Here is a 27,075-nt window from a genome sequence, read left to right on the forward strand (position 1 = left end):
TTGCTAAACCTGCTTTAAACATTCATTCAGATTGCGGTACGATTGTAATTCACCGTTGAGGTCAAGAGGAGTAGTTTGCAGACTAAAAGTCACCGAAATTGTAAGCCAATGGAATTTAGAAGTTTGTAAACAATTAATCTAATAATCTCTACCATTTGTAGCTTAAAAGCAACATTCTACAATAAATTGTTCGCTGAAGAATCGAAGACTTATTTCCTCTAACGGTGGTAACAATTCTTTTAAGAATTTCGTTCATTATCCGCTGATAAGCGCACGGCAAGCAATGGCAACAGCATCAAGAGATCCCAGAATTCAACAAAACTGTGGTGGTTGTAATAAACCCAGTTTCAGCGACGGGACAACGGTCGCATGTCACCAATGTCACCGTTGGTATCACGGCGCTTGTGCAGGAAGAGTCGGGGAGATTGAGGATGGCAGTTGGTCATGCGTAGCGTGTGTATTATCCATCAGCGGGCCGGCGAAATCGATAATCTCAACAAGCAGCACTCGCTCGGCCAGAGTACGACTGGAGCTGATGCGTTTGGAAGAGGTTCAGAAAGCCAAGGAAAAACATATGCTAGAACGACAGGAACAGGAGCGGCAACGAGAAGAGCGCATTCAAAAGGAGAAGGAGGATCTAACCCAGAAATATATCGATGAAAAATACGCATTATTGATGGCAGAGACCTTGGAGGATGGAGAAATGAGTGTGAGAAGTCGAGCTAGTCGTCAAAAGAGCCTTGAAAAGGTCAAGGATTGGATGGAAGCAGGACATCAAGAAATCACCGTTGCAGATGCGCCACTCGACGATTCAATAGTTGGCCTACCACAGCCACCGGTGACTGGACAACAGAATAGTCTTCTGCATGGGACTCCGCTAAGTTCACTCGAAGCTAACGTCAGATGCCAAACTACAACACAGACGTTGTTGCAATCATCTGCACCGGTCACTACGGTGTCGTGGGCAGCAAATCTAACCGGCAGGCTAGCCCATGATGCGAAACGAGAATCCCTCAATCATCAACATTGTTGGGACAGACACTGTCGGCATTGCCCGCGCCAGTCCCACAGTTTCAGGCTTCTGGATCGGCGGTACATCAAGCAACAGTCTCGAGTGCGATTATTTCAAGAACGACAATGCCAGCTGCATCAACTACATTTCCGATTGTTCCTCAAGTCACGACTTGGAAAGCACCTCTAATTGTGGAACCTGGTCCAGCGTTGCCATCGACGTCATTCCACAGGCATACGATTTTCCAGAATAACCAGTCTCAACAGCAATCTCACCCGACGCAAGGAGTTCAGGCATCGCAGTTCCCACCATGGCAGCCATATCAGACTCAACCAGTTCAGTCACAACCACTATTGTGCAATGCGGCTCAACACGAGGCACTTGAACCGTTCGTAGGTCAATATCAGCAACAGATGGCAGCGAGACAGGTAGTTCCGAGAGAACTACCAGTCTTTTCGGGAAATCCAGAGGATTGGCCTATATTTGTTAGCAGTTATCGTAATTCTACATTGATGTGTGGTTATACAGATGCCGAAAATTTGATGCGTCTTCAAAAATGTTTGCGTGGAAATGCACTAGAGGTTGTGCGAAGCAATTTACTGCTTCCATCGTCAGTTCCACAAGTACTAGCCACATTAGAGACCCTATTCGGTAACCCAGAAAGGCTCATCCAATCGCTGTTAGCTAGAGTGCGAAACACACCTGCTCCCAACGCTGACAAACTTGAGACACTAATCAACTTTGGGATCGTTGTCCAAAACTTAGTAGGGCATTTAAAGGCTGCCAATCAACAAGCTCATCTTGCAAATCCTTCGTTACTACACGATTTGGTTGACAAGCTGCCTGCAAATATTCGCTTGGACGGGGCGCTCTACAAAAAGCAACTAGTAGGGGCCAACCTAGAAACGTTCAGCAACTACATGACTGCTATCATCTCAGCGGCAAACGACGTGACACGTTTTGATGAGTTCGAACCTTCACAACCAATCAGGATCGAAAGACAGAAATCAAGGGAGAAATCGTTCGTAAACACTCACAATTCATTTGAAGAGTACAAACAAGTGAAAGGTCAGAAGGGGAGCGACAGCACATTCAAAACTGTAGATACAGCAAAGCCTTGTTTCGTATGCGATAAATTAGGGCACAGGGTCAAGGAATGTTTTGAGTTCAAATCTTTCTCCTTAAGCGAACGCTGGAAAACGGTTCAAACTCACAAATTATGTCATAAGTGTCTTGTTCCGCACGGTAAGTGGCCGTGTCGAACATCCCGGTCATGCGATGCAGTGTTGGGAAACTCGTGAGTACTCACTGAAAACTGAAAACTCACCCGCGAGTATGAGTTGTACAGCTTGAACTCTCGCGTGAGTATACTCAGGCGTGAGTTTCAGCTGTACAACTCATACTCGTGAGTGAGTTTTAGACTAACGCTTACTCACTCGTGAGTAGTTTTACTCACTTGAAGTATTGTAAATATTCAAAAACTTGCAAATGCCTCAAATAAATAATAAGTTCTATGTAAGGCTTTTATAAGGGCGTTCTTAATGAAATGGTAAGATGATTTTTTTATTCTGGGAACTGTTTGATGGACGCAAAACCTTGTTTTAATATCAATTCTTAACACAAGCTGTAATTTATTTTGGGCATTGCGCTCCGTATGTTGTCTCGTAAATGTTTTTTTTGCGCTACGCCTCTACAGTACATTACACACTGCTCGAAGCAAACATATAGGGTAAATCGCCAAATGTTGAACGGTTAAGATAGACGTTTTTTTGTTATTTGATTTTCATGGAAATTTCGATAGAAATGTTGCTTAAAAAGCATTCAACACGTAGACGATTTTTTAACATTATTTCTGTAACATTTTTAGCACGGTAATGTCCATTTTTAATTGAAAAAATATATATTTAAAAAGAGAGTTCTATACCCAATTGTTGAACACATACATAACCCATCTTATCCTAATGTTGAACGATTGTCGCTAAATGTTGACCGTTTTACTCCCGCATTCATTCAACTTGCAAGTTTGCGCTCCTCGCCGGTTGTGAGGCCAGGGTTAGGTCCACGAAGCACTTTCCCTGACCACTCTGGGCTGAAACGGAAGTGAATCGTCCCCTACGACACTCCATAGACTTTAGCGGCTTCTCCTAATGTACATTATTTTCGACATTACAGCATCAATCGCGAGATTGAGGTTATACTCCGGATAAATCGGCTGCCGATGCGTAATTTCAATCATGGTGTAAACAAACAAACGGTGATGGCATTGATGCCATAGTGAAGATAGTGAAATTCGTAAAAAAAAGAATCAGAATGGCTATGGAAATGGGATGCAATTAATTATACTTTTCTGAATCGCGTTTTCATCATTGCAACATACACCATTATAGGATTTTTAAAATAATTATTCAACAGATATTTAAAGCAAAAAACAATACTATATTGTGTAATGCAATATTCCATTTCAATATAGGTGTTTGGTACGAAAATAAAAAAATCTGGCAATACTGTTGATGAAACCAAGCCTTTCATGTTATGCTAGTGTTCAACAAATGGAAAATGTACGTGAAACGAAAGTGCAATTGAAAATGATTTTATGTAATTAATAGATACGAGTAAATTGTACGGATGTTTAGAAAATAACTAAAGTAGACTTTTACTGATATCGTGAATAGGTGCTTAACCCAATATACGTAGTATGTTTTACCACACAGCTTATTTCATAGCAGCCCCAGCTTAAGTTATTTTTTAAGAGAATCGAAATTTTCGTTCCACCTACCGATTACAATTTTCAATAAATAGTTCGTTTCAGAAATTGATGTGCTTATTAAATTTATTGTGTCCAATAGTACAGCTAACTTACAAAATAATCTGTATAATTTATTGCAACTGTTTGAAAATGGTTCAATTTCCTGTTTTAACATGGTTTGTACAGATCGTTCAACATTTGGGTAGCGTTCAACAATTAGCGAATTACCCTAAACTAGTCAGTGGTAGTTTACTTATTTTAACTGATGCATACCATATGTGTGATTTCAACACATCCAGATTTCTACTTCATTTTATTAAAATTCACCACACAAAAAAATGCTTCGGATTACTTTTCGAATAAACTTTGCGAAAAAAAGATAAAACCATCCCGTGAGCAGTTCTTCAATATGTATTAAAATTGTATACATGTGTTGGTTTACAAGAGCTTGGTATTGTTCGCATTTTACTCAATTTTGTGTAACTTCGTTTAGGCTTGTAATTAATTTCGTTGCACAACCTCTAGCTTTAAAGGCTTTCAATTTCATGATACATAATTAGATGATCGTTTTTATGGTGTGGTCTCAAGAATTTGGGCTGTTATAAGGTTTTGACGTTTTGAAGTTTACCGTGACATGCCCTATAACAATTAAAAATCTCAAGTTTCAATCAATCAGAAAAAAATGATTATTTTCAAGTTTCTTTTTACTGTCCATAACTGCATAACAGTCACATTCGACATTTTTGACAAATTGGAGTTAATACCATGAAGAGTCGTCAAATGAAATACTTTCGATCAACTTAATGAAATCTGTGAGATTGTTCTAGATAATTCGAAAAAATAGCAAGTTGTTTTGTCACATTGGTAATTACAACCGCATAACAGTCATATTGAGATTATAAATGTGCCTCGTAATGTAATAGCAATGAATTTTTTATCAGAATTATTTTCTGACTATTCACGTAGTATGCGATATGAGTTGTACAAAATCAGCCTCAAATAAGCACTTTTGAGTTCCTGGTAATTTTTTGAAATTTTAGTTTCCTCCCATACTGCAATAAAATGCACACTTGGTATTCCATTTACTCAATGCCTACTTTTGTCGAATATTACAAATATGCAGTTATGGGCAGTTTAGTTTTATATAGTAAAGCGTCTTATATATTTTGCATAGAAAATGTGGTTTGTACAATTTACAGGTACAATTACAATTTTCACGGAATTCTATATTCTACTCTATTACATTATGTGCCAAAAATTTTTGGGCAATTGCAAGGGACATGAAGGTCTTTATTTTGTCTTTGATACAAGAGTCCTGGGTTCGAATGTCCGTTCAAGTTTCTGACTTATTATTGTCCGTGCCCTAAAAATCAGAAAATGCCCCTGAAGCTACAGTTGTTAAGTCAGCCGTCTGTCCTGATGCACGTCTCGCTGTCCGTTCGTATGTCAAGTCCATAGAGGTCCTATCTGAAAATGTGGATTTTATTAATACAACTCCCATTGAAATCTTTGTAGAATACCCTAGAGTATCGTTGGAAAACTGTGGAAAATCTTTTGATAATCTCTGTATTTTATTAAGCCACGGAGTGTTGAAGAATTTCATAGAGAAGATTCTTGAAAAAATCCACTCCTAAAGGTTGCTGGGATAAAGTAATCTCTACAGATATTTAGGGTTCAACATTCATTTCCAAATTTTAGAACCTGTCTACAGGAAACGTATCGTTTAACTTTGTCAGATTTTTTTAGATAAAAATTGAGCATGATAATGAGAGGTCTAATTTTCCTATTCCTTCTTATCGAACAACAACCAACGCTTACCTAGCGGTAAAATCAAGTCACTCCTCTGTTATTTAAACTTTTGCAGCAGCAAGGTCTGGTTGGCCTCGTATTGGACGCTCTCGAGCAGCAGCATGCGCCCGTTCAGCACAAAGTCCAAAATCTTCGTCATGTCACCAATGTGTTTCTGATCATGTACAGCATGTTCCGCTCGGAGGAGGCCGTCCACGGAATTTACTCGTACCGCCTGAGTTCGTCCCTCACGGCAAACAGTATGGATTTCAGGTGTTCCGCGAGCTTGGTGACTGTGGAGGACGGTTACGGTGATTGTGTTGACCTCCACCAGAATCTCCTTCGATCTGCGTTTGTCGAAGACTGAACTCGTGAAACTGGTTGATCTGCACCTAGAGCAGGTTCTGTTTGGTGAAAATGGGGGATGGTGGCGAGCGGTGTCTTTCCTTGAGGACCAAATCAATGGCTTCCTCGAATGATTCGGTAGTGGCTGTTGTGTGGACATTTGAGGGGACGAGATGAGCCGTAGAGTGGATAGTATCGTCGGAGGAGGTGGCGGTAAGTTTATCCAAGAGGGCGGATCCGTGCAGGAATTCCAGGAACTGAAAGAGGGGATATCCTTTTCGTGAAGTTGCTGGGCTGTTCACATCGATGTGGAGGAACCGATGTCCTTTATTGAGACGAGGTAACTAACCAGTGACGATCAGCTCCTGGGATGTTCTTTCAGATCCTGCGCTATCTTTAGCACGATTTTCATCTCGTGTTTGCTCCTGATCCGCAGAGCCAAATGGAATACAATTTTCACCGGTAGCTGTTTCAGAATTGCTTAAGTTTTAGGTTTTTGCGCCACCCGAATAAGTTCTCGTTTCTTACCATTCCGGCACCTATGCCAAGTGATTTTCACTATTTAACACTTTTTTTTACAATAAAATAAACTTATTTCCTGCGTTGTGGAGAAAAACGCGAACGCCAACTGCACCTTGTGTCGTCAACCGGTACGAAAACAAAGGTGAGCAGTGTTGCGAGATTTTATCGCATCGAAATTGGATGCGATAATGGACCAACGCACGCATTCATTCTTTGACGTTTTAGTGGTGCCGTGTTATTTATGTTATGATGGCAAACGACAAAATGGACCGATGCACGAGTTCATTAATTTGGTGTTTGAGCGGTGCCATATTCACTAGTTGCCATGGTCAAATAAATAACACGGCACCGCTCAAACTTCAAATAATGGACTCGTGCATTGGTCCATACATTGGTTTCGTGTAATAATCGTAGTGGACTTATCCACGGTCTTCTTTTACCCTTCACTTTTTTTTCTTTTCTGCTGTAAATGCGGGCAATGTTTACATTAAATGACATCCGGACCAACATCCAGACAACGAATGTTCACCGGATGAACATGAATTGGATGAATGTACAACGAAATCATTCATTTTTTGTAAACACGGCCCGCAGTAAAGGCTTTCTTCCCGCTGGAAGTTGCAGCGTGACGTCATCTTAGATTAGTTCATAATTGGTGTGCATCGGTCCATTGTGGCGTGAAATTGTTGATTCAGTGTTATCTGTTTAGATGTTAATTAAATAAATGAATGTTACTATTATTGCTATTCAATTTTGAATATCAATAACATAAACGTATTCAGAAAAAAGTATCTGTATTATTATTTGTTACTAGAAGAATGAAATTGGTCTGGAATATATACTGCTTCGCGACTAAAAATGGATGAACCAACGTGCGAAGTTCGATTTTTGACCAACTTCGCCGCGTCGCGAGTCACTTCGCTATAGTGCGCATCTATGCCCTCCGCCGTGTGCATCATGCGCACTATTGAGAATCGAGTTGCGACGCGGCGAGGTTGGTCCAAAATCAAACTTTGCACCTTGGTTAACCCATTTTCTAACGCGAAGCAGTATATTTGAACACAAGCAAACTTTCGCCATTATAACTTGTTGATTCATGTTTGAAAACTGACTATAAATTCAGTAATATTTTAAAATCCATGCTAAAAAATGCGTATCACAATACAGAAATCGAAGCAAGTGTTAATACTATGAATTAATTCTACAGTCTTTCACCTAGTATAAAACATACAAATGTACACTCTTAATTTGTTTTGGATTTTTTTTACTCACCATACTCACAAAGAGTAACTTGCTCACTCACCCGAGAGTAATGACGTCATACTCACTGCGAGTATTACTCTTTACGTGAGTAATACTCGCAGTGAGTTATGACGTCATACTCTCGCGTGAGTAAGAGTAAGGAATGAGTAACTCACAGTGTGAGTATTACTCGCAAACGAGTACGAGGGTGAGTATTTTTTAACTCGTGAGTACGAGTTTCCCAACACTGATGCGATGTCAGCGGGTGTGCTTGGAATCACCATTCGCTTCTTCACCCCGGTATTCCGGAAACATCCGAAGTCGCGGTAATATCCCTACACCGTACACCAAAGAGTTTGACCATCTTTAGAATTATTCCTGTTATATTGTATGGGAATACAACGCAAATCGATACATTCGCCTTTTTGGATGAAGGATCGGATTTAACGCTGATTGACGAAGAAATCGCAGATTTTCTTGGCGTCGAAGGAGAATGAAAAGGTCTCTGTTTGAAGTGGACGTCGAACATCACTAGAGATGAGGCCAATTCTAGACGGATCAATTTGGAAATAACTGGTGCAGGAGGTGGAAAGCGCCTATCTCTAGTAAATGTGCGTACGGTGGGTCGGCTAAACTTACCCCTTCAATCCTTGGACTATGTTCAGTTGGCAAAAAGATTTCCCCATCTACAGAAGCTGCCAATACGTAGTTACGAGAACGCTACGCCTAGGTTGTTCATAGGTTTGAGCAATTTGCAGCTAGCGGTGCCTTTGAAATGTCACGAAGGTCGCCAAAATGAACCTGTGGCAACCAAAACGAGACTGGGCTGGACAGTTTTCGGCAACATGGCAGATACTAACGTATCACATTCGTTCCATATGTGCGACTGTACGACCGACGAAAAACTCCATAATCTGGTCAAGGATTTTTTCGCAGCGGAAAATTCCGGAATAATGGGCGGACCTTTACCAGAAGGAAAAGATGATTTACGGGCTAAAGCGATTTTGAATGAAACAACAAGAAAATGTGCTGATGGGCACTACGAAACTGGCCTGCTATGGCGATACGACCAGTTTGAATTCCCACCAAGCTATATGATGCCTGCCAGAAGATTTCAATGTTTAGAACGTCGTTTGCGTACAAATCCGGAATAGCGAGACAATCTAGACAAACAAATCATCGAATACCAAACGAAAGGCTACGCACATAAGGCCAGCAAGAAGGAGTTGGAAGCTGCGGATCCAAAGCGGGCATGGTATTTACCACTAGGCGTGGTTATTAACCCGAAGAAACCCGGAAAGGTGAGGATCATATGGGATGCGGCCGCTAAGGTTAACGGAATTTCTTTCAACTCGATGCTTCTAAAGGGGCCGGATATGATGACTTCATTATCGTCAGTTCTCTTTCGATTCCGGGAGCGTAAATTTTGCATCACGGTCGACATCAAAGAGATGTATCATCAGGTCAAAATCTGCTCAGCTGATCGTTCTTCCCAACGATTTTTGTACCGTTCTAATCCAACGGACGAACTGCAGACCTATATAATGGACGTAGCCACTTTTGACTCCACGTGTTCTCCATGTTTAGCACTACATGTTAAGAATTTAAACGCCGAAGAATGGAGAGATGTGTACCCTAAGGCAGCATCTGCGATAGTAGACAATCATTATGTAGATGACTACTTAGATAGCCGGGACACAGAAGAGGAGTTGGCAAACTTAGCGATCGATGTTCGAACTGTACACGCTAAGGCGGGTTTCGATCTAAGGAATTGGCGCTCTAATTCAAAAAATGTTCTTCGACGCGTCGGGCAGGAATCAGTAAACACGGAGAAGAAAATTGGTGAAGATAAGATAAATCAAACTGAGCGAGTCTTGGGAATGACCTGGATGCCTGAAGAAGACCTGTTCACATTCTCTGTAAATTTACCCGATGATCTGAAGAAAAGTGCGTACGAAGCTACAACAGTAACTAAGCGAGGCGTATTGAGGTTGCTGATGTCTTTGTTTGACCCACATGGTTTGATCTCCAACTTCCTAATTCATGGAAAAATTATTATACAAGATCTTTGGCGAGGCGGAGTAACCTGGGACGAACCAATTCCACAGGAGATCTACGCGCACTGGAAACGCTGGGTTAACCAAATTCCTGCTCTTCAGAATGTCCAGGTTCCACGATGTTACTTTTCATCCTACAACGTAGAAGACCTAGAAACTCTTGAACTCCACGTATTTGTTGACGCAAGTGAGTCGGCGTATGCGTTTGTCGCTTACTTCCGCATCATCGAGCAAGGCAAACCTCGCTGCGCATTTGTATGCTCCAAAGCCAAAGTTGCTCCTCTGAAACCCTTATCAATTCCACGATTAGAACTACAAGCAGGAGTCATAGGTAGTCGAATGGCTTCATCCATAAAGGACAATCACAGCCTCTCAATCAAACGCACCGTTTATCACAGCGATTCCAGTACACTATTATCGTGGATTAGATCGGACACTCGCAAGTATAGACAATATGTGGCAGTGCGAGTAGGAGAGATCCTGGAGAACACCAAAGTATCCGAATGGCGTTGGGTACCAACTAAACTCAATGTGGCTGACGAAGCGACGAAATGGACCAATAGACCAACCATGGATCCAAATAGTAAGTGGTTTAAAGGACCAGAATTCTTATATTTGCCAGAAGACCACTGGCCTGCTCAAAGGGGATTGTCAACAGATACCACTGAGGATTTACGATCGATATGTATTCACCAAGAAATATTGCACTGCGCAGTAATAGACGTCTCAAGGTTCTCTAAATGGGAACGCTTGTTGAGGAGTGCAGCCTACGTGTTTCACTTTGTTGATAACTGTCGCCTTCAAAGAGAAAACCGGAAACTCCAACTAGAGCAGATTGATTTTGAAAAAGCAGAACATGCCCTTTGGCGTTTAGCCCAACTTGACGAATATGCAGAGGAAATGGTGGAGTTAATGGGGAATTCAAAAGAAAACGCAAGACGACGGTTACGTTTCGATAAAACCAGTAAAATACGAAAACTTGCGCCATTGCATCGAGGCATTTGGTGTGATAAGGATGGAAGGTCGAATTGAGACTTCACCATTTGCATCATTCGATGCAAAGTACCCTGTTATTCTTCCCAAGGGGCACTACGTGATCATGCTTTTGATTGACTGGTATCACCGGCGCTTCGGACATAGGCAAAAGTTCCACATTTCTAATCTGCGGACTCTGGTTCGTAGTGTAGCAAGGAGGTGCAATTTTTGCCTGGTACGGAAAGCAGAACCAAAAATTCCAAGAATGGCTCCTCTACCCGTAGCACGAGTGACTCCGTTTGAGCGGCCGTTCTCCAGAGTTGGAGTCGATTATTGTGGGCCCTTTGCAATAAAAGTTCTGCGAAGCAAAGTGAAGCGGTGGGTGGCGTTGTTCACTTGCCTAGCTACGCGGGCAGTACATTTGGAAGTGGTTGCGTCACTGTCTACAGAGTCCTGCAAGCTAGCTTTTCGGCGGTTCATCGATCGCAGAGGTGCCCCAGCCGAGATATATACGGACAACGGGACTAATTTTCAAGGAACGTGTCGAGAATTGGCGAAGCAGCTAGCAAGAGTGAATGACGGATTGGCAGAAACCTTTACAGACGCAAATACCAAGTGGTTCTTCATTCCACCAGCATCTCCGCACATTGGAGGAGTGTGGGAGCGTTTGGTGCGCTCGGTAAAGGCAGCGATGGCTGGTCTACGACATCTGCGAACTCCAACAGAAGAAGTATTTCAGACCTTATGTACAGAAGCTGAATCAATGATGAATTGTAGGCCTCTAACCTACATACCGTTAGAAACCTCGGATCAAGAAGCTCTCACCCCGAACCACTTCCTTCTGTTAAGTTCGTCGGGAGTGAAACAGTCCATCAAGCAACCTACGTGTGAAGGATCGGCACTTCGAAGTGATTGGAATCAATGTCAACTAATGCTTGATCGTTTCTGGACTAGATGGATCCGTGAATATTTACCCACTATCTCGGGTCGGGGGATGTTGGCACTGGCATCACTGACGGACGCACGACTGTAGGCGCAATGGACTGTGGCGGCCTAGATACCCTTCATCGTGATGGATAGGTAGAAAAACACGCAGGACAAAATGGTTTGAGGACGTTAAGCCGTTAGAAGAGGGCTCGCTGGTGTTCATAGTGAACGAAAACGAAAGAAATAGTTGGCTAAGAGGCAGAGTTGTGAAGTTGATTCCTGGAGCAGATGGAAGGATAAGGCAGGCTGACGTGCAGATTGCTGGAGGTGGAATTTTACGTCGAGCGGCTGCAAAGTTAGCTGTATTAGATGTTTTGGATAACGGTAAACCTGCCGATATCGGGCAGCTTTACGGGTCGGGGGATGTTGGCACTGGCATCACTGACGGACGCACGACTGTAGGCGCAATGGACTGTGGCGGCCTAGATACCCTTCATCGTGATGGATAAATAGAAAAACACGAAGCGAACGTCAACTAATATGACCAGCAAATTAGATTGAGATTTCAGTAGAGGCATTCAGGATTATATTTTCTTCTCTTTTGTATACGCTACAGTATAAATTGAATTCGATTATTCTAAATTATCTTGTGAAGTATTGTAAGTACGATTGATTTAAATTGAACTATGAATTTATTTCGTTATTAATATTACAGATACCTGTGTGGTTAACGAAGCTTTATATTCTTATTAAATACCCAAATTTTGTACTCACTATCCGTAAGTTTTTTTTATGAAGTAATTCAATCAATAATGAAGTTAGAATTTGCTAAACCTGCCTTAAACATTCATTCAGATTGCGGTACGATTGTAATTCACCGTTGAGGTCAAGAGGAGTAGTTTGCAGACTAAAAGTCACCGAAATTGTAAGCCAATGGAACTTAGAAGTTTGTAAACAATTAATCTAATAATCTCTACCATTTGTAGCTTAAAAGCAACATTCTACAATAAATTGTTCGCTGAAGAATCGAAGACTTATTTCCTCTAACGGTGGTAACACCATGAATGACTGAATGACACATGATGTAAATGATAAAACAACACAAAAATGTGTCCTTGAAGATGTATTGAACAAAAAATGTAGTTTTACACGTAAATGGACACGAAAACGATGTCACTGTGATCGGCGTTTCCCGAATCAGACGCTATGGTATTTGAAATGTGACATAAATTCACGTCATTTGGCTCGCTTCTTTTATGTGCATCCAAAAAACGTAAAATCACATGATATTTTGGGAGTGTGTATTTCCAAACATTTTACCAGTTATCCAACGAGTTTTGAAAATAGTATAAAGAAAACACCCATATTTTCTTTATTACGTAGTTAACAAGATTTTCCTACCAGTTTTACCGATTTTAGAGATTAGACATTTTTGGTTATATTCAGCAACAAACAAAATAAGTTCATAAGTTTTACGTCACGGAACAAGCCAAAAGTATATTGAAATATATTAACAACATAAATCGAATGAGTTTTTGAACTTGGAAAAAGTAGGAAAGATAATCCCTTAACACCCCACTTAATTTCAAAAAGAGACTTTTTCCATAGAAAATATCAAAAGTTGAAATCTAGATCACATTTATTACAGTTTTTGTCTGCGTTATGATCCTAATTATATATTCTAAGTTACTCACATATTATGCTAAATACTGTTTCATAGTCTTGTAGTTAAATGTATTTAGCCTATAAAATTCGAACAAAAATGTTTTGAAAGGTTTTCAATATCTAGACTTCACAATACCATATTTTAATAGACATCCCCTAACACATAATGCAGCTCACAATCGTCCGAACAAATCAAGCATATCAGATGACTGATATATCGACCATCGACGTTTTTGCGTTTTGGCAAACTTGATGGAGAAGTTCAATCCCTTAAAACCCCATTTTACGGTACTATTTTTTGTAACATTGACAAATTTTCAGCTCTGAAATTGTTTTTAGTTTTCGTATGAACAAAATGACTTGGAAAAAAACTTTTTAGATTCCGTGAAAATAGGGAGGGATCATGTCTCTCCGGAAAACAGGTCTACCCAGTATCCTCGATAGTAAATGGTAGGTCAAAGAAACATTGTCAAATCAATCATTTGACTGATTAAAGTATGGCATAGCCACTTCATCCGATTGAGATAATCGACTTCAACCCAAAGTTAAGTAAATTATCACTAGCTGTGGGATTATTCAAACACGGTGTAGTAATACATTAGACGGCATACGATTGATTCGTTTTTTGAACCTACAATATTTGTAGCATTTTGTGTCATTAATTGCATTTAATAAATAAATGAAAAACCGAATTTAGTACTATACCATTTAATTTCATTAGATTTTGTATCCTTTGGCAGATACGCGTATTTCGACCTTACACGTATTCAGTGCCGTGTATTGGACTCGACTTTTTTATGCATTTAATAGTTTTATACAACAGTTTGAAAGAGGAACAGTATCTAAATGGTCCTAGTATTATTTATGATCCTAAAGAGCCTCATGTTTCCAAGTAACTTTCTGTTTCCTACTTTTTCGAACCATACAATGCTATTTTATTGGTATCCATGTGACTATCTCAATGAAAAGTATTGAGTGTAACGCTAACAATGAAAACGAAGAAAAATTGCAATCACTCTGCTACGAGACACAATACAAATCTGTACAAACCATACAAGCTGCGATACGATTCATAAACGTGAAAGAAATCCTCTGTGTATGTCCATCCATGCAAAAGCTGTTAGGCGTAACCAAACCCAGCGCTGCTGCATGGTACGTAGTTTTGCGTCCATGCCGCGCCACCAATCATAAATTACCGCTAAATAGATTAAGGTTTTATCGCACACATACACACAGTTTTGTTTATTGAACTTTGATTCGACCAAATTGAACTTTCATTTTTCACCTCGCGTTGATTGTCCGTATCGGGCCGGGCCAATCGTCTGCGCTTTTGGACTGTTGTGCGCTTTTTCCCGCAGATTTCTTCGCTCTTTCGTCGGCTACGAACCGTCTAGCCAACAGCAATTACTGCAACATGTCTGCCAATGAAAGCTTTTCTCTTCTCCTCCGACGCACAATGGTCCGAATCGAAAATTTTGTAGAAAAAAAAGTGTTTTCTCTGTTCTCGTTGATTTTAGACATATCCGTTGGTTGGCCTTGTGCAATATCGATTATTTTGGTCAATCACGGAGTAACAACTTCGAATTTTACGGTCATCTATGCTCACGATCTCGTTGACTTCATACGTATGGTATCTTCACATGAGTCGTTTGCAATTTATGTTTGTATCTTCTTAGAAATAATTTAGATAAAGTGTTTCTTATTTAAGTTTAAATTTTAAATCAAACTTTTTGAGGAAGTTTGTGATTGCGTTTTCAGCAAACTTTTAGAAAATGTTATTACGAACAACTTTGCCGAAGACACTTTTGATTGAAGTCTTCATTCACAAATCGATTCTGAAAGGTTAAACCAAAAAAAACTTGTTTGCCTAACTTTTTTTATTTTCAGTTTTACGTGGTGGTGGTGTGTGGTCTATGTTCATTACAAGCGTTATAAAGAAAGTAATGATACACAATTATGATGTACATTGCACGTTTATAACTTTGTCATTTGGAAATTGGAAGCAACTTTAAGTTTCTCTTATAAAATTAGCAATGAAATCTTTAGTTGCCTTAAACTCATGGAGTTGATTCAAAAAAAACTTTAACAGCCATACATGTTGTGATTTGAAATAATTGCTTCAAATATTTCGGGTTCACCCTATTCCAATGTATCAAATTGTAATGAATTGTGAAGTCAGTATGCGTAGGAGCTTGTGCAAGATCGCATTGATCTTAATGAAGATGATCGAATTGTAGAATACGGTTTTCGCGTATCATAGTCCGAAGATTTTTTAAGTATCATGACTTATTGGTCGTATCAACCCGGAATTTCCACATACATGAGGTAGCTTCTGCTGCAAAACTGGTGGAGTATAGTTTTATTTTCAATTGAGAAAATTTCAAAAATATCCTTTAAAAACTCGACAGTCGCCTATAATTAACAAGCGATTTTAAAGCTATTAGGACTGTAACCTACAATATTTAATAGTGTTCAATGCGGTTAGATAAAAGTTTTATTATTTTCAGGCTTTTAGGACAGAAAAAAGTTTAAACAATTTATTGAAGAATTTGCACGGACCGCATTATTATTATATTTTTCTTATTTTTATGATTTTTAAATCTATCTTTAAGCTGACTTGCAGATCTAGCATTGTGAACTATGCACTCAAGAATGCTAGCCAAATCGTATTGGAACAATTAGCTCAATAATAAATGAAATAAATTTATACGCTCATTTGTCTCATCAAACATCGAAATAAGTGACATAAGCGTCAAACTATTGAAAAACAGTTAACTAACTATTGAAAACAATTATTTTTTTATAATGATTTTGAATAATTTAGCTGATTTGATTTGTCATGTTAATAGTTAAATTATCGAACAAAGCTGTGGAAAAAAAGGGTTAAACATTTTGTATTCTTGCATCCAAAATTCGCCAATATTGCATGCTTTCTTGCATCTTGAAAGTGAAATTACAAACGAGATTGCTCTGTTTACATGATTATACGTTGAAAAATCCGTCAAAAATAATGCACAAAGGGTGGGTTTGGCTTCGGCACCTTCTTCTTCTCTCTGGCGTTACGTCCCAACTGGGACAAAGCCTGCTTCTCAGATTAGTGTTCTTTTGAGCACTTCCACAGTCATTAACTGAGAGCTTTCTTTGTCGATTGACCATTTTTGCATGTGTATATCGTGTGGCAGGTACGAAGATACTCTATGCCCTGGGAATCGAGAAAATTTTCTTTACGAACAGATCCTCGACCAGTGGGATTTGAACCCACGACCCTCAGCATGGTCATGCTGAATAGCTGCGCGTTTACCGCTACGGCTATCTGGGCCCCTTGGCACCATTCGACTATTATAGGCAACTGCAATTGAAATATTGAATTCATAGTAATTTTCTATTGAAACACTCTAATGTATACATTTAGATGACGCTTTGTACTGTCAGCTTCACCTTGAAACAATTTTGAGAACTGAACAAGATTTCAACAGAGTTGTCATTGATTGTCTTTATACGATTGATTGTAAATTTAAGATTTTTTAAGTGTTTTTTTTTTTATTTGAATGATGTGTGTACAAAAATAAATGAGTCATACAACACAATTCACACAGCAGCAAAAGTTGAAATTTTTTTCGAATATCTAGAGTATCTTCTTTTTGAGTGTTGTTGTTGTAATTTTTTATATTATCAAAAACTCACAGTTTTAAATTAGTTTTTGATATATGTACTGATTTTCTAACTGATATGCTCCCCTGCAAAAAAAAGTTAGTGGCATATTTTCAACAAAATCTTTTTCAAATGTTCGAACATTGGCTAAATAACAGTTTCGCTCCAAGAAATCTAGTCGAAGTAAAATTATAATTAATTCTTCAATAGCTTATGAATTCAGGCTTTTCAAAATGATATTATGTACCACTTTGAAAAAAAAAACACATTGTCGGGCTTGGGATTAGTTGACCATTCCCTATGTGAATTTCAAGAGCTAATATCCTATAAACTACAACTGTGTGATGATTTTATTGACAAAAAGTAAAAAAATAACATGATAATCTACCTATAAATAACAATGGAATGGTGTTTGTATATCACGAAATAGCTTGAGCATGAGTCACGGGTTTACCTGATACTTAAACAGTTAGGTTCTTGAAGTGTTCCGACGTGCTAGTCCGTATGAAAAGTCGAAGAAATTCACGGGAAAATAAAAAAAAAACAGGAGTAGGAAACTCACACGTTTTAGTAGAATTTTGCTTCACATTATCAAACAACCTACTTCGGGACAAAACAAAGTTTGTCGGGTCAACTGGTAACCAATGAAAATGATAAAAAATATCAAAAATAACGCATAAATATTAAATATTTATATATTAAAGCTTTCATATAAACATAACTATTGAGAAATTAATGACGTTTAGTAATCTTTCAGATGTATATCCATATGATAAATTAGAGATTCTTGAATAAATTCCATAACTTTGAATAATATTAAAAGGTAATCTTTTGAAATTTCACACTATTGTGCATTATTTGTTCCCAAAAGTGTCATATTGACAATAAAATTCAAAATACAATTAATGGATTTTGTTGCATGTACATAAATTGCAGTTCTTAATATTATCTATGAAAGGAAAGTGATATTATTGTTTTCTAAAAGGAATCATGTTCAATGCAATCCATAATTTTGCCTTCTGTGTATGCAGTTTTTACGAATTCGCAAATGATTATGTTCCTGAAAATTGTACAAACATATTCCAAGAGCATCCGTGGACATTCTTGCGTAGTATGGACTTTTTAATCAGGTAGGCTGAGCAACAATAGTACGACTTTCAGTTTTTCATCGATACCGATCTATACTCTCTATTCGAGGATAGACAGGTAAGATGTCGCGAGTAATTTCTAGCCATGTTGTGCAAGTGCTTATCATAGGCAAAACTTCCTACGCGAAAAGTCGCGTGAAAAATCGCCCCTAAAAAGAAGTAAAGTAGCTGACTCTACTGCCTCCTCTACGTACAATGAACGTTTCGCATCCAAATTAGAACCACCTGAATCGGATCCGGATTGCCCAACGGACGTAGAATCAGAAGCTATATAAATCAAATGAATGGCGTATGAAGAGAAACAGATATTAAATTCGACGGACACTAAAAAAACACAACTGAAAAGTGCTACTTTTCAGCACCGTAAGCAGTGCTGAATAGAAGCACTTTTCAGTACTATTTGTTCGGTTAGGAAAAATCATAAGTCCTCTTGATAAAAAGTAAGGTTATATGCAACGGAATATCAAAAAAATATTTTTTGCATTTTCTCATCGGAATAGTCTTTACTCAACTGAAACCAGTGCTGTAATGATTCATTACGCAACGCTTTCTCATTACGCAACTGTTTTGAGTTGTGTAATGAATCATAACACAAAAGTTTCTAAGAAATTTTAAAATAATTATGACTGCAATCCGATATAATTTCTGATACTCTCAAGTGGTCTTCTGCGAAATTGCAAAAAATGTTGTACCTAACTCGTTGCAGAACTCGATTTTTACAGCACTCGTCGTAATTATCCTACTCGGCAAGCCTCGTAAGACAAATTTACGACTCGTGTTATAAAAATCATTATTCTGCAACTTGTTCCGTAAAATACTATTTTGCAATTTCTCATCGTAATAGGCTGTTTTTCATAACGCCAATCTGTAATGGAACGGCCTACTTTGCTGCACTGAGTTATGCAGTGCGGTAATAGCCAATACGCAACTGAAATCAATTGCGTAATGGATATTACGCAACGCCTTCTCATAACGTAACTATTTTGAGTTACGCAATTATTTTCAGAAATTGCAAAAAAATCATGGTGAATGCATTCCGATATGATTTTTGCTACCCTTAAGTGGTTTTCAACGAAATTGCAAAAATTTTGAACGCAACTAGTTGCAGAACTCGATTTTTACAGTGCTCGTTGTAATAATCCACAACTAATGTACAACTCGTGCTGTGAAAATCACAGCACAACCCATCGAAGTGACTGCAGTAATCTAATTCTCTTTCCGCTGATAACTTGAGCAATCAATGTTATCGATTGCCACCCTTTTGTCAGTTGGAAACAAAAAAAAACTGAAAAATATAGTTCCAAAGAACAGCCTATGTCTAAAAGAAGGTGAAACTTATTTAAATTTTATATCAACGATTTTTATACCTATAATTATTCAGAAAAAAATAATGTTTAAAAGAAGGGCAAATTTGTGCTAAATAATATCAAAATCTCCATTGCAAACATTTCTTCCAATAGCGAAACTCAAAAGAAGAATTGATATTTGGAAGAACGATAATTTCTGGATAAATAATAAAAAAAAAAAACTATTGACTATGACTTTCCTTCTATGCTTTGGGTTATTCAAGAGCATCTTCTTCTTTCTGGCATTACGTCCCCACTGGGGAGCCTGCTTGTCAGCTTAGTGTTCTTATGATCACTTCCACAGTTATTAACTGAGAGCTTACTGTGCCAATGACCATTTTTGCATGCGTATATCGTGTGGCAGGTACGAAGATACTCTATGCCCTGGGAAGTCGAGAACCCGAAAAGATCCTCGACCGGTGGGATTCGAACCCACGACCCTCAGCTTGGTCTTGCTGAATAGCTGCGCGTTTACCGCTACGGCTATCTGGGCCCCAAGAGCATATGATTGTTGAATAAAGTGTCATTTTGTATCAATTGACTCCAAAACAAGCCTGATGTCATTTGAAAGACACAACAGAAACGTAAAAATGAATGTCATCTTAAGAAATGCCTGGCTTCAGACTCATTATGCCAAATGACTATTATGCCAAACGACCGTTATGCCAAACGACCATTATGCCAAATGACCATTATGCAAAACGACTTTATGCCAAACGGCTTTATGCCAAATGACCTACCACCATAACAAATGGTGATTTGACAGCTGCTACGAATTGATTCGACTTACTTTGTACGAGTGTACGGGACGAAACAAAATGTATAAATGAACTCAGGAAAGAAGTGTTTTATGCGAGGAAACTCATCAATCTGACGAGTTTATCCACGGTGTTTTGCGGGTTTGATGTAATTAGTATGAATAAACGAGTTGTAACGTGAACTTTCGTGTGATTTCTGGTTGTCTGGGTATTTTTGTATACGATTTTCTCCATGAAAAACTCGAATTATTGGATTTTCTGCTTTTACCTTTTTTCCTGCCTAGTGGCGCAACTGGAGTAAATTAAATATATTTCATCATTTAACTCTACCCTTAGTGTTGACAGAAATGCGTATAACAACTTGTCTTGCTCAAGGGTAGATATTTTAAGATAAGCTAAATTACCGATTCGGACCATTGTGCAACGTTCGTTTTCGATTGTGGAGGAGAGTTACTGCGTGGCGTCGACGATCGGAAGTACGTGAGGAATAAATTCGAATTATTATTTCCAGAGATAGGGCGTTGCTCGATATACGTTTTCCGTTATCCTACCTATTCCAGTGAATCTTTTCCACCGTCGTCATTTGGGTCCACGACTTAGAGTGCGGAGCATGATCCTGAGCAATAACATAATGGATGTACTTGAACTTAACGGGTTGCGACCCGATTGAACTTTATTATTCTATGGCATAAAATAAATGTTACTAGCACACAATGGCACTGTACCCGTATAAACTAGGATAGGATGGTAGGAGGTAGTCCACATTAAATTAACCCTATCTATTGACTAAAGACAACTATAGGTCGCGTCCCACTTTTGACGTCGGCTAAAGCTCCTTTCACCCGTCTAGCGCCAATGGGCGACGACGACGACGTCTATTTGTCGGGGACGAGTTCCCGCGCAGATTTCCCGCTCCAAAGCCGGCGATCACGCTGATAGTTCTTGGATTTGCGATACTGATCATCGGTACCGTGCAGCCAATCGAGGATACCCCATCCGCCGAAGCATTGAGTGAACCTGTGGAAATGGGAACGCGAGTTTAGCAAACGTGGGAAAAGTGTGAAGCGTACTTTAAAATATGGGTTATGTGTGATACAAATGTGCACACGTACTTCGTACTTCCGAAGTAATATAAGACTTTGTTTGGCAAAGCTATTTTTTATTTAATTCTTTATTGATATCATTCTAAACATTATATTCACTTCTTATATTTAGGAGTTCTGCGTTAGAAAACACTATCATCCTAATTTGTTAAAACGATATTAAGCTTTTATCAACATTTTGTTATCTACATATTACATTTCATTTGCCGTAGCAGTTCAGAATTTTTACTAGTGAGTTGATTTCACCTACTTACAAAAAAAAAAACGCTTCCAATCAAATTAACCTAACTTAACTTAAATATATAACGCATTAATCGTGGCAATAGAAGATTGCAACGATTTTTGTCTAAAATTATTAATTATTTTATTTAACATTTGCTAAAATGTTCCAACATGGGATATTCTATGTAACTCATTAGTACTATACCACGGAGGGAGCTTAAGAATCAATTTCAAAATATTATTTTTAGTATTATGCAGAACTTTCCTCCTGGTATTGCAACAGCTAATCCATATTGGCTGGCCTGAAAATTAATTTGAAGTTCAAAAGCTTGTTCTCAAGAATTGTTCTCTGTTAATAAGTGGATAAAGACATTGTATATGCACAGACAAACAGACGTAACATTTAAAACAAATCGCTATCAAAATTATAGTCGAGAAAATAAGTACGCCCAATACTAAAATCGTTGTGTTTGGCCGATGGGCCAACAGATGGCGATGGTGTGCAAACGTCAAACGCGAAAAAAACGATGCCAGCGCTTCGGGTGGTGGATTGACCACATACAATATATTTGAATCGACCGTTAAAAAGAATGTCGATAGACAATGATGAAAGTGTGATGTCTGTTTGTCTATGGTAAGTGTAAGTTAGGTTGATTTAATTGAGAGCGTTATTTCTATTATAAGCAGGTGAAATCAACTCAATTCTGAACTGCTACGGCTAATGAAATGTAATGTGTAGTTAGTTAACTACACATTACATTTCATTAGCCGTAGCCCTGTTCCAGAACAAGGTGAAGAACTAGCCATTCGTCAATGTGCTAAAATTCACCTTAATAAAGAAATAAAAAAAAATGTTCCAGAACATTTGTTAATAAAAGCATAATTTTGTTTTACCAAATTAGGATGGTAGTGTTGCCTAATACAGAACTCCTAGAAATGAATGTAATGATCGAAATGATACTAATAAAGGAATTAAAGAAAAAAAAAACTTTAAAATGGCTGACAATATTAACGACTTTTAAACATGCAACTATCTCCCTCAACCCGACCAGCATTATGACTGGTGATATCTTCCCATCATCATCATCATTGTCAGCTATTGACCCTCGCTCGCTCGCTCCTGCACTTACTTCAAGTGGTGATAATCGTGGCGCTCGCTGCTGCCCAGCACCGGCAAATGGTACCCGGAATGGGTCGCCAGGGTATCGTGCATTACGTACGTGAACCACGCCAGCGTCGTGACGAAGTGGCTCTTCATCAGCCCTATCCCGAGCAGCGGAGGGATCATGTTGCTGGTGACGTGCTCGATCGGATGGGCGTAAAGAGCGGCCCACGCAACCGGGGCCGTGAACTCGTGATGCCGCTTGTGGACGAACCGATACAGGAACCGATGATGGAGAGCCCGGTGACTGTAGTAGAAGCCAACCTCCCACAGGATGACGCTAATGATGAAGTCACGTAGCACTTCCACCGCGGATGGCAGAATCCGCACGTTGGGGTATGCGTCTTGGGCGAACAGATGGAAGAGGGCGTAGGACAGCGGCAGGCCGATCAGAAACTGGTTGACAAAGGCGGTTTTAACGATCTAGATGGGAAGGGAGACGGAAGATGGAGTATCATTTCAACAAGCTCTATAATCAAATTAGTTATCAGGGTGTGTCTGGAACCGTTGTTAACACAACAAATGACAATCAATACTTCTCTAGACTTATATTTTGATAGATCTCAAAACCAAAAGTTCGTGTGCTCTTCTGATTTCAAATCACATTAATAGAGAAACCATAAATATTAAGATTTAGAGATGGCACAAGTGTTATAAAATACATGTGTCCTTCAGTGAAATTTACATAACTTTGTTATTTTTCAAGCAATTTCAGTCTTCAAGCTCATTATCTCCAAAATTCAGTTCAATAAAAGTTCGTAGAACATCAAATTTGCCTAAAACAATAAGTTGTAGGGTAGAAGCACTGGTTTTGGCCATACGCCAATTGTTGCCATAGTGGATTATACATCGTTTTACGTAGCCAATTACAATCATGCAATAACTATCATGTACATTTAAAAATATATCCTTAAATTCTTAAATATCAGAACCAACAATTATTATCAATCATTTTCTAGACTATAATTTATTATTTAGGCAAATCTTGCGTGTATTACAGGCTACTTAATCAATTTTCGATACAAGTTCGGCCCACTTTCAACTATTTAAACAAGATATATGCATGGGCGCACACTTGTGTAGTTTGGTGGCGAAGCTCCCCAAAACTGATGCAAATGCATTGTTTTCCGAGCAAATACATTTCTATCCACATGAACAAAGGTGAACTGCATCGATTTTGTTTGCAATTCTGGGTTTTTTGAAAGATCTCGCTCCCTAACCACGTTAAAAGTTGGCGCGTATATGTGATATGATTCGTTAATTGTGATCTGCTATTTCTAAAACTACTGCTATAATTTTCAGAAATTGTGAATAATTAATGGAACCCGATTTTTGCCTGGTAAATTTTTCAAGAAGAAGTGCAACCTCCATAAAAAAAATGTAACCGAAACCTAAAAATGGGTACTGTAGATTTTTTCCGTAAAAAAGAAATACTAGCTTCCTAACCGCAAAGTTCCGATGCAAAAAAAAATGCCCATATAGAAAATTTGACATTTGCAACAATTTTTGAAAATTCTCAGATACATGTTTTGTACATTCAAAGATTTGTTTTGTTTTGTTATCTGTGTTATCTGTGGCTAACCATTCCGACCTTAAGGTGAAGATGAATCGAAGCCAAACTTGAAATTTTCAAGAGCACGAATCTGTAAAACCAAACATCCGTTTAAGCTGAAAATGTAATCGATTTGTCACTAGCTGGGTGTGACCAACCGATTAAATTATCTGCTTAAACGGGTGTTCGGTTCTCCAGATTTGTGCTCTTGAAAATTTCAGGTTTGGCTTCGATTCATCTTAAACTAAAGAAAATCTCAAATACCGACAATTTTTTTTAACTCAAATGATATGAAAAACCCCGAAAATTTAGTGTTTGACAATCATCAAGTGTTGTCTATATATTTTATTAAATGACCATGCTTAGCGATATATCGATCTAAGGCAAAATTATTCGGTAAATAGTTAAGTTTAGAATTGATTATCCTTCAGATTTTAAAATGCTTCCATGTTAGCTTTTTCGCCCTCTTTTAGGATTTTTCGCCCCCAAATTCTGTTTTACAAATTTTCGCCCCATTAAGCCTGAAAATCGCCCCCAGAGGGGCGAATTCACCCACTTTGGGAATCACTTCTTTAAAGCAAAAAAAAAAAACTTCACAACGCACAATTCGACAATAATTAAGACGAACGATGTTCATTTTCTGTAGGTTACATTAATATTGATGTTCTATTAGTAAATAATAAATAAAATGTTGTCGTGTCTCCGGCCTTACATTGCACAATGTTCCGAATCGACATTTTAGCAGGAAAATGTATTTTATCTGTTCTCGACGATTTTAGACGTATAATGTTTTCAGAGAGAAATTGAGGGGCCCTTAGTTAGAACTATATTTTGACTCGAACTTTTTTGTTTGAAGAAATTTGTTGCTAAGCGTTTCTGCGAACTTTCAGAAAGCGTTCTTATGAACAAAGTTTTCGAAGACAACTCTTCATTTGAGACATTTGAGAAAAGTAAATTTATTCTGAAAGTTTTTACTTAGGGTTGACCCGAAAAATAATGTTTGTTTCAAAGTTTCATATTGAGCAGTTGTAGATCTAGCTAAAATCTACACCTTTGCTGAAGATACCACGCCTTTAAGGTGAAGATAAATCGAAGCCAAACCTCAAATTTTCAAGAGCACGGATCTGGAGAACCAAACATCCGTTTCAGCTGAAAACTTAATCGATTGGTCACTCGATGGTCAAACGGGTGTTTGGTTCTCCAGATTTGTGCTCCTGAAAATTTGAGGTTTGGCTTCGATTCATCTTCACTTTAACTTAAAATGTTTTGATTTACAGACGAATTTCGATTTTCTAAAGTGTATCTTTGACGTGAAGTTTCGCAATTGAGAAAAAATGTCGTTATCACAGATTTTGCAGTAAAGGTTCCTGCTTTGTGGTCTTTTGAATACCGCTATAAGAAAAAAAACATCGAACCAACTCCATGAGTTATGGGCATCTTCATAGTTTTTCACTTAAATTAGCTTATAACTTCAAAATCACAAGAATTACAAACTTGCAATTTCAGCAAAAAATTATATCATTACTTCCACTACAACTCTTCTGAAGACCACATTCGAGTAAACCAGAAAACAAACAAGTCAGACAAAAATAAAAACTGATTTTTCGGGTCCACCCCAAATTAAAACATTCGTTTTATTCCAAACTCCGAACATAACTCATATTCCGAACAATCGTCTTTCTATAGCAATTTTTCGAGAAAATCACTCAAATTTCTTCACAGGATGATCAATTCTTCTATGATTCTAGAGGACTTGAATTATCGTCACTGTCGTCGCAATGTTTGAAATTTGATTGTTATCCGCATCATCACTTTTACCGTGCACCCCCGCTAATTTGAACGGTACCTTAAACAAACCATCGGGATTCATTTTTGATTTCAACTTCTAGTCACCCTACGAACAACAGAAAATCATACTTCTGGTTACCCCTTTGGCTGTTTTATTTTGATTCTGCGTTCCGTTCCACAGCGTTCATGAGCTGAATGACGTTTGAACCATTTTTAATCTGAACGATGTGCAAATTAGCGGGGTACAAATTAAAAAGTGTTCAGATTAAATGTGGTCATACCAACGGGGGTACCCGGTACAAGGAAGTGAAATTTATTTCAGATATGGCAGCGGCAATACGGTATGATATAATCGGTATTACAACTACCAACAAGAGATACTCCATATGCTTCTCATACCGTCCGGGTTTTGATTCACCACGGTACACCTCAAATGAAAGCTTTTGAGTTGCCCTACAAAACTTCATATTCAATTTTTCAACCTAGTTCGGTTTAAAAAAATAAATCGATTTGAAAAAAAAAAATAAAAACCGATTTTTCGATTTGAAACAATTTTTTTAATACAAATACCATGTTCATTTTGAAGTTCATATAACGTAAAGTAAACATGCCAAATTTCATACAAATCCATGCATTTTCACTATAGCTATAGTAGCGTTAGTGGTTATTGTGTACCACTTCCCCCTAATATAAAAATCTGAAATATTGCGAAATATCATCTTTTGTATAGGAAAACAACTCCTGCAAAATTTCAGCTCGATGGGAGAACATCAATATCATCTATCTTGACAAGGGGGTTGCGGTACTCGCAAACTAGCTGAAGTTCAAACACCACCCGAAAAAAGAACATCGATACAAGAACATTACTATGTACTGTCATTTCGAAAGATGGCAATAAATTGTAATACAGTGGGATCCCTTTTTTGACAACAAAGTCGAAATTTTCAGTTGTCAAAAACGGAACCGTGCCAAAATCAGAACACTTTTTTCTCACTTTATTTTTTAATGATTCTTTTCAAAATTACCATTAAGATAGTGTTACATTATCCCTACGTAATCATATGAC

The 27,075-nt window shown here is 38.4% G+C and overlaps 2 protein-coding genes across 2 annotated transcripts in view; one reads left to right on the plus strand and one right to left on the minus strand.

Moving 5' to 3' along the window:
- The window catches only part of LOC5564163 (signal peptide peptidase-like 3), a 221,800-nt gene that overhangs the window by 65,387 nt on the left and 129,338 nt on the right, over window positions 1–27,075 (plus strand). The gene's annotated exons all lie outside the window — the stretch shown is intronic.
- LOC5564166 (fatty acid hydroxylase domain-containing protein 2) overlaps window positions 20,821–27,075 on the minus strand; it is a 36,687-nt gene continuing 30,432 nt past the window's right edge. Inside the window, exons 3-4 of the mRNA XM_021850394.1 lie at window positions 22,638–23,092; window positions 20,821–21,199 (exon numbers count right to left, since the gene is read on the minus strand). Coding sequence (XP_021706086.1) covers window positions 21,058–21,199; window positions 22,638–23,092 — 597 coding nt within the window. The 3' untranslated portion in view covers window positions 20,821–21,057. The remainder of the gene's footprint in view (window positions 21,200–22,637; window positions 23,093–27,075) is intronic.

Source organism: Aedes aegypti, chromosome 3 (genome assembly GCF_002204515.2).
Source record: "Aedes aegypti strain LVP_AGWG chromosome 3, AaegL5.0 Primary Assembly, whole genome shotgun sequence".
Lineage (NCBI taxonomy): Eukaryota > Metazoa > Arthropoda > Insecta > Diptera > Culicidae > Aedes > Aedes aegypti.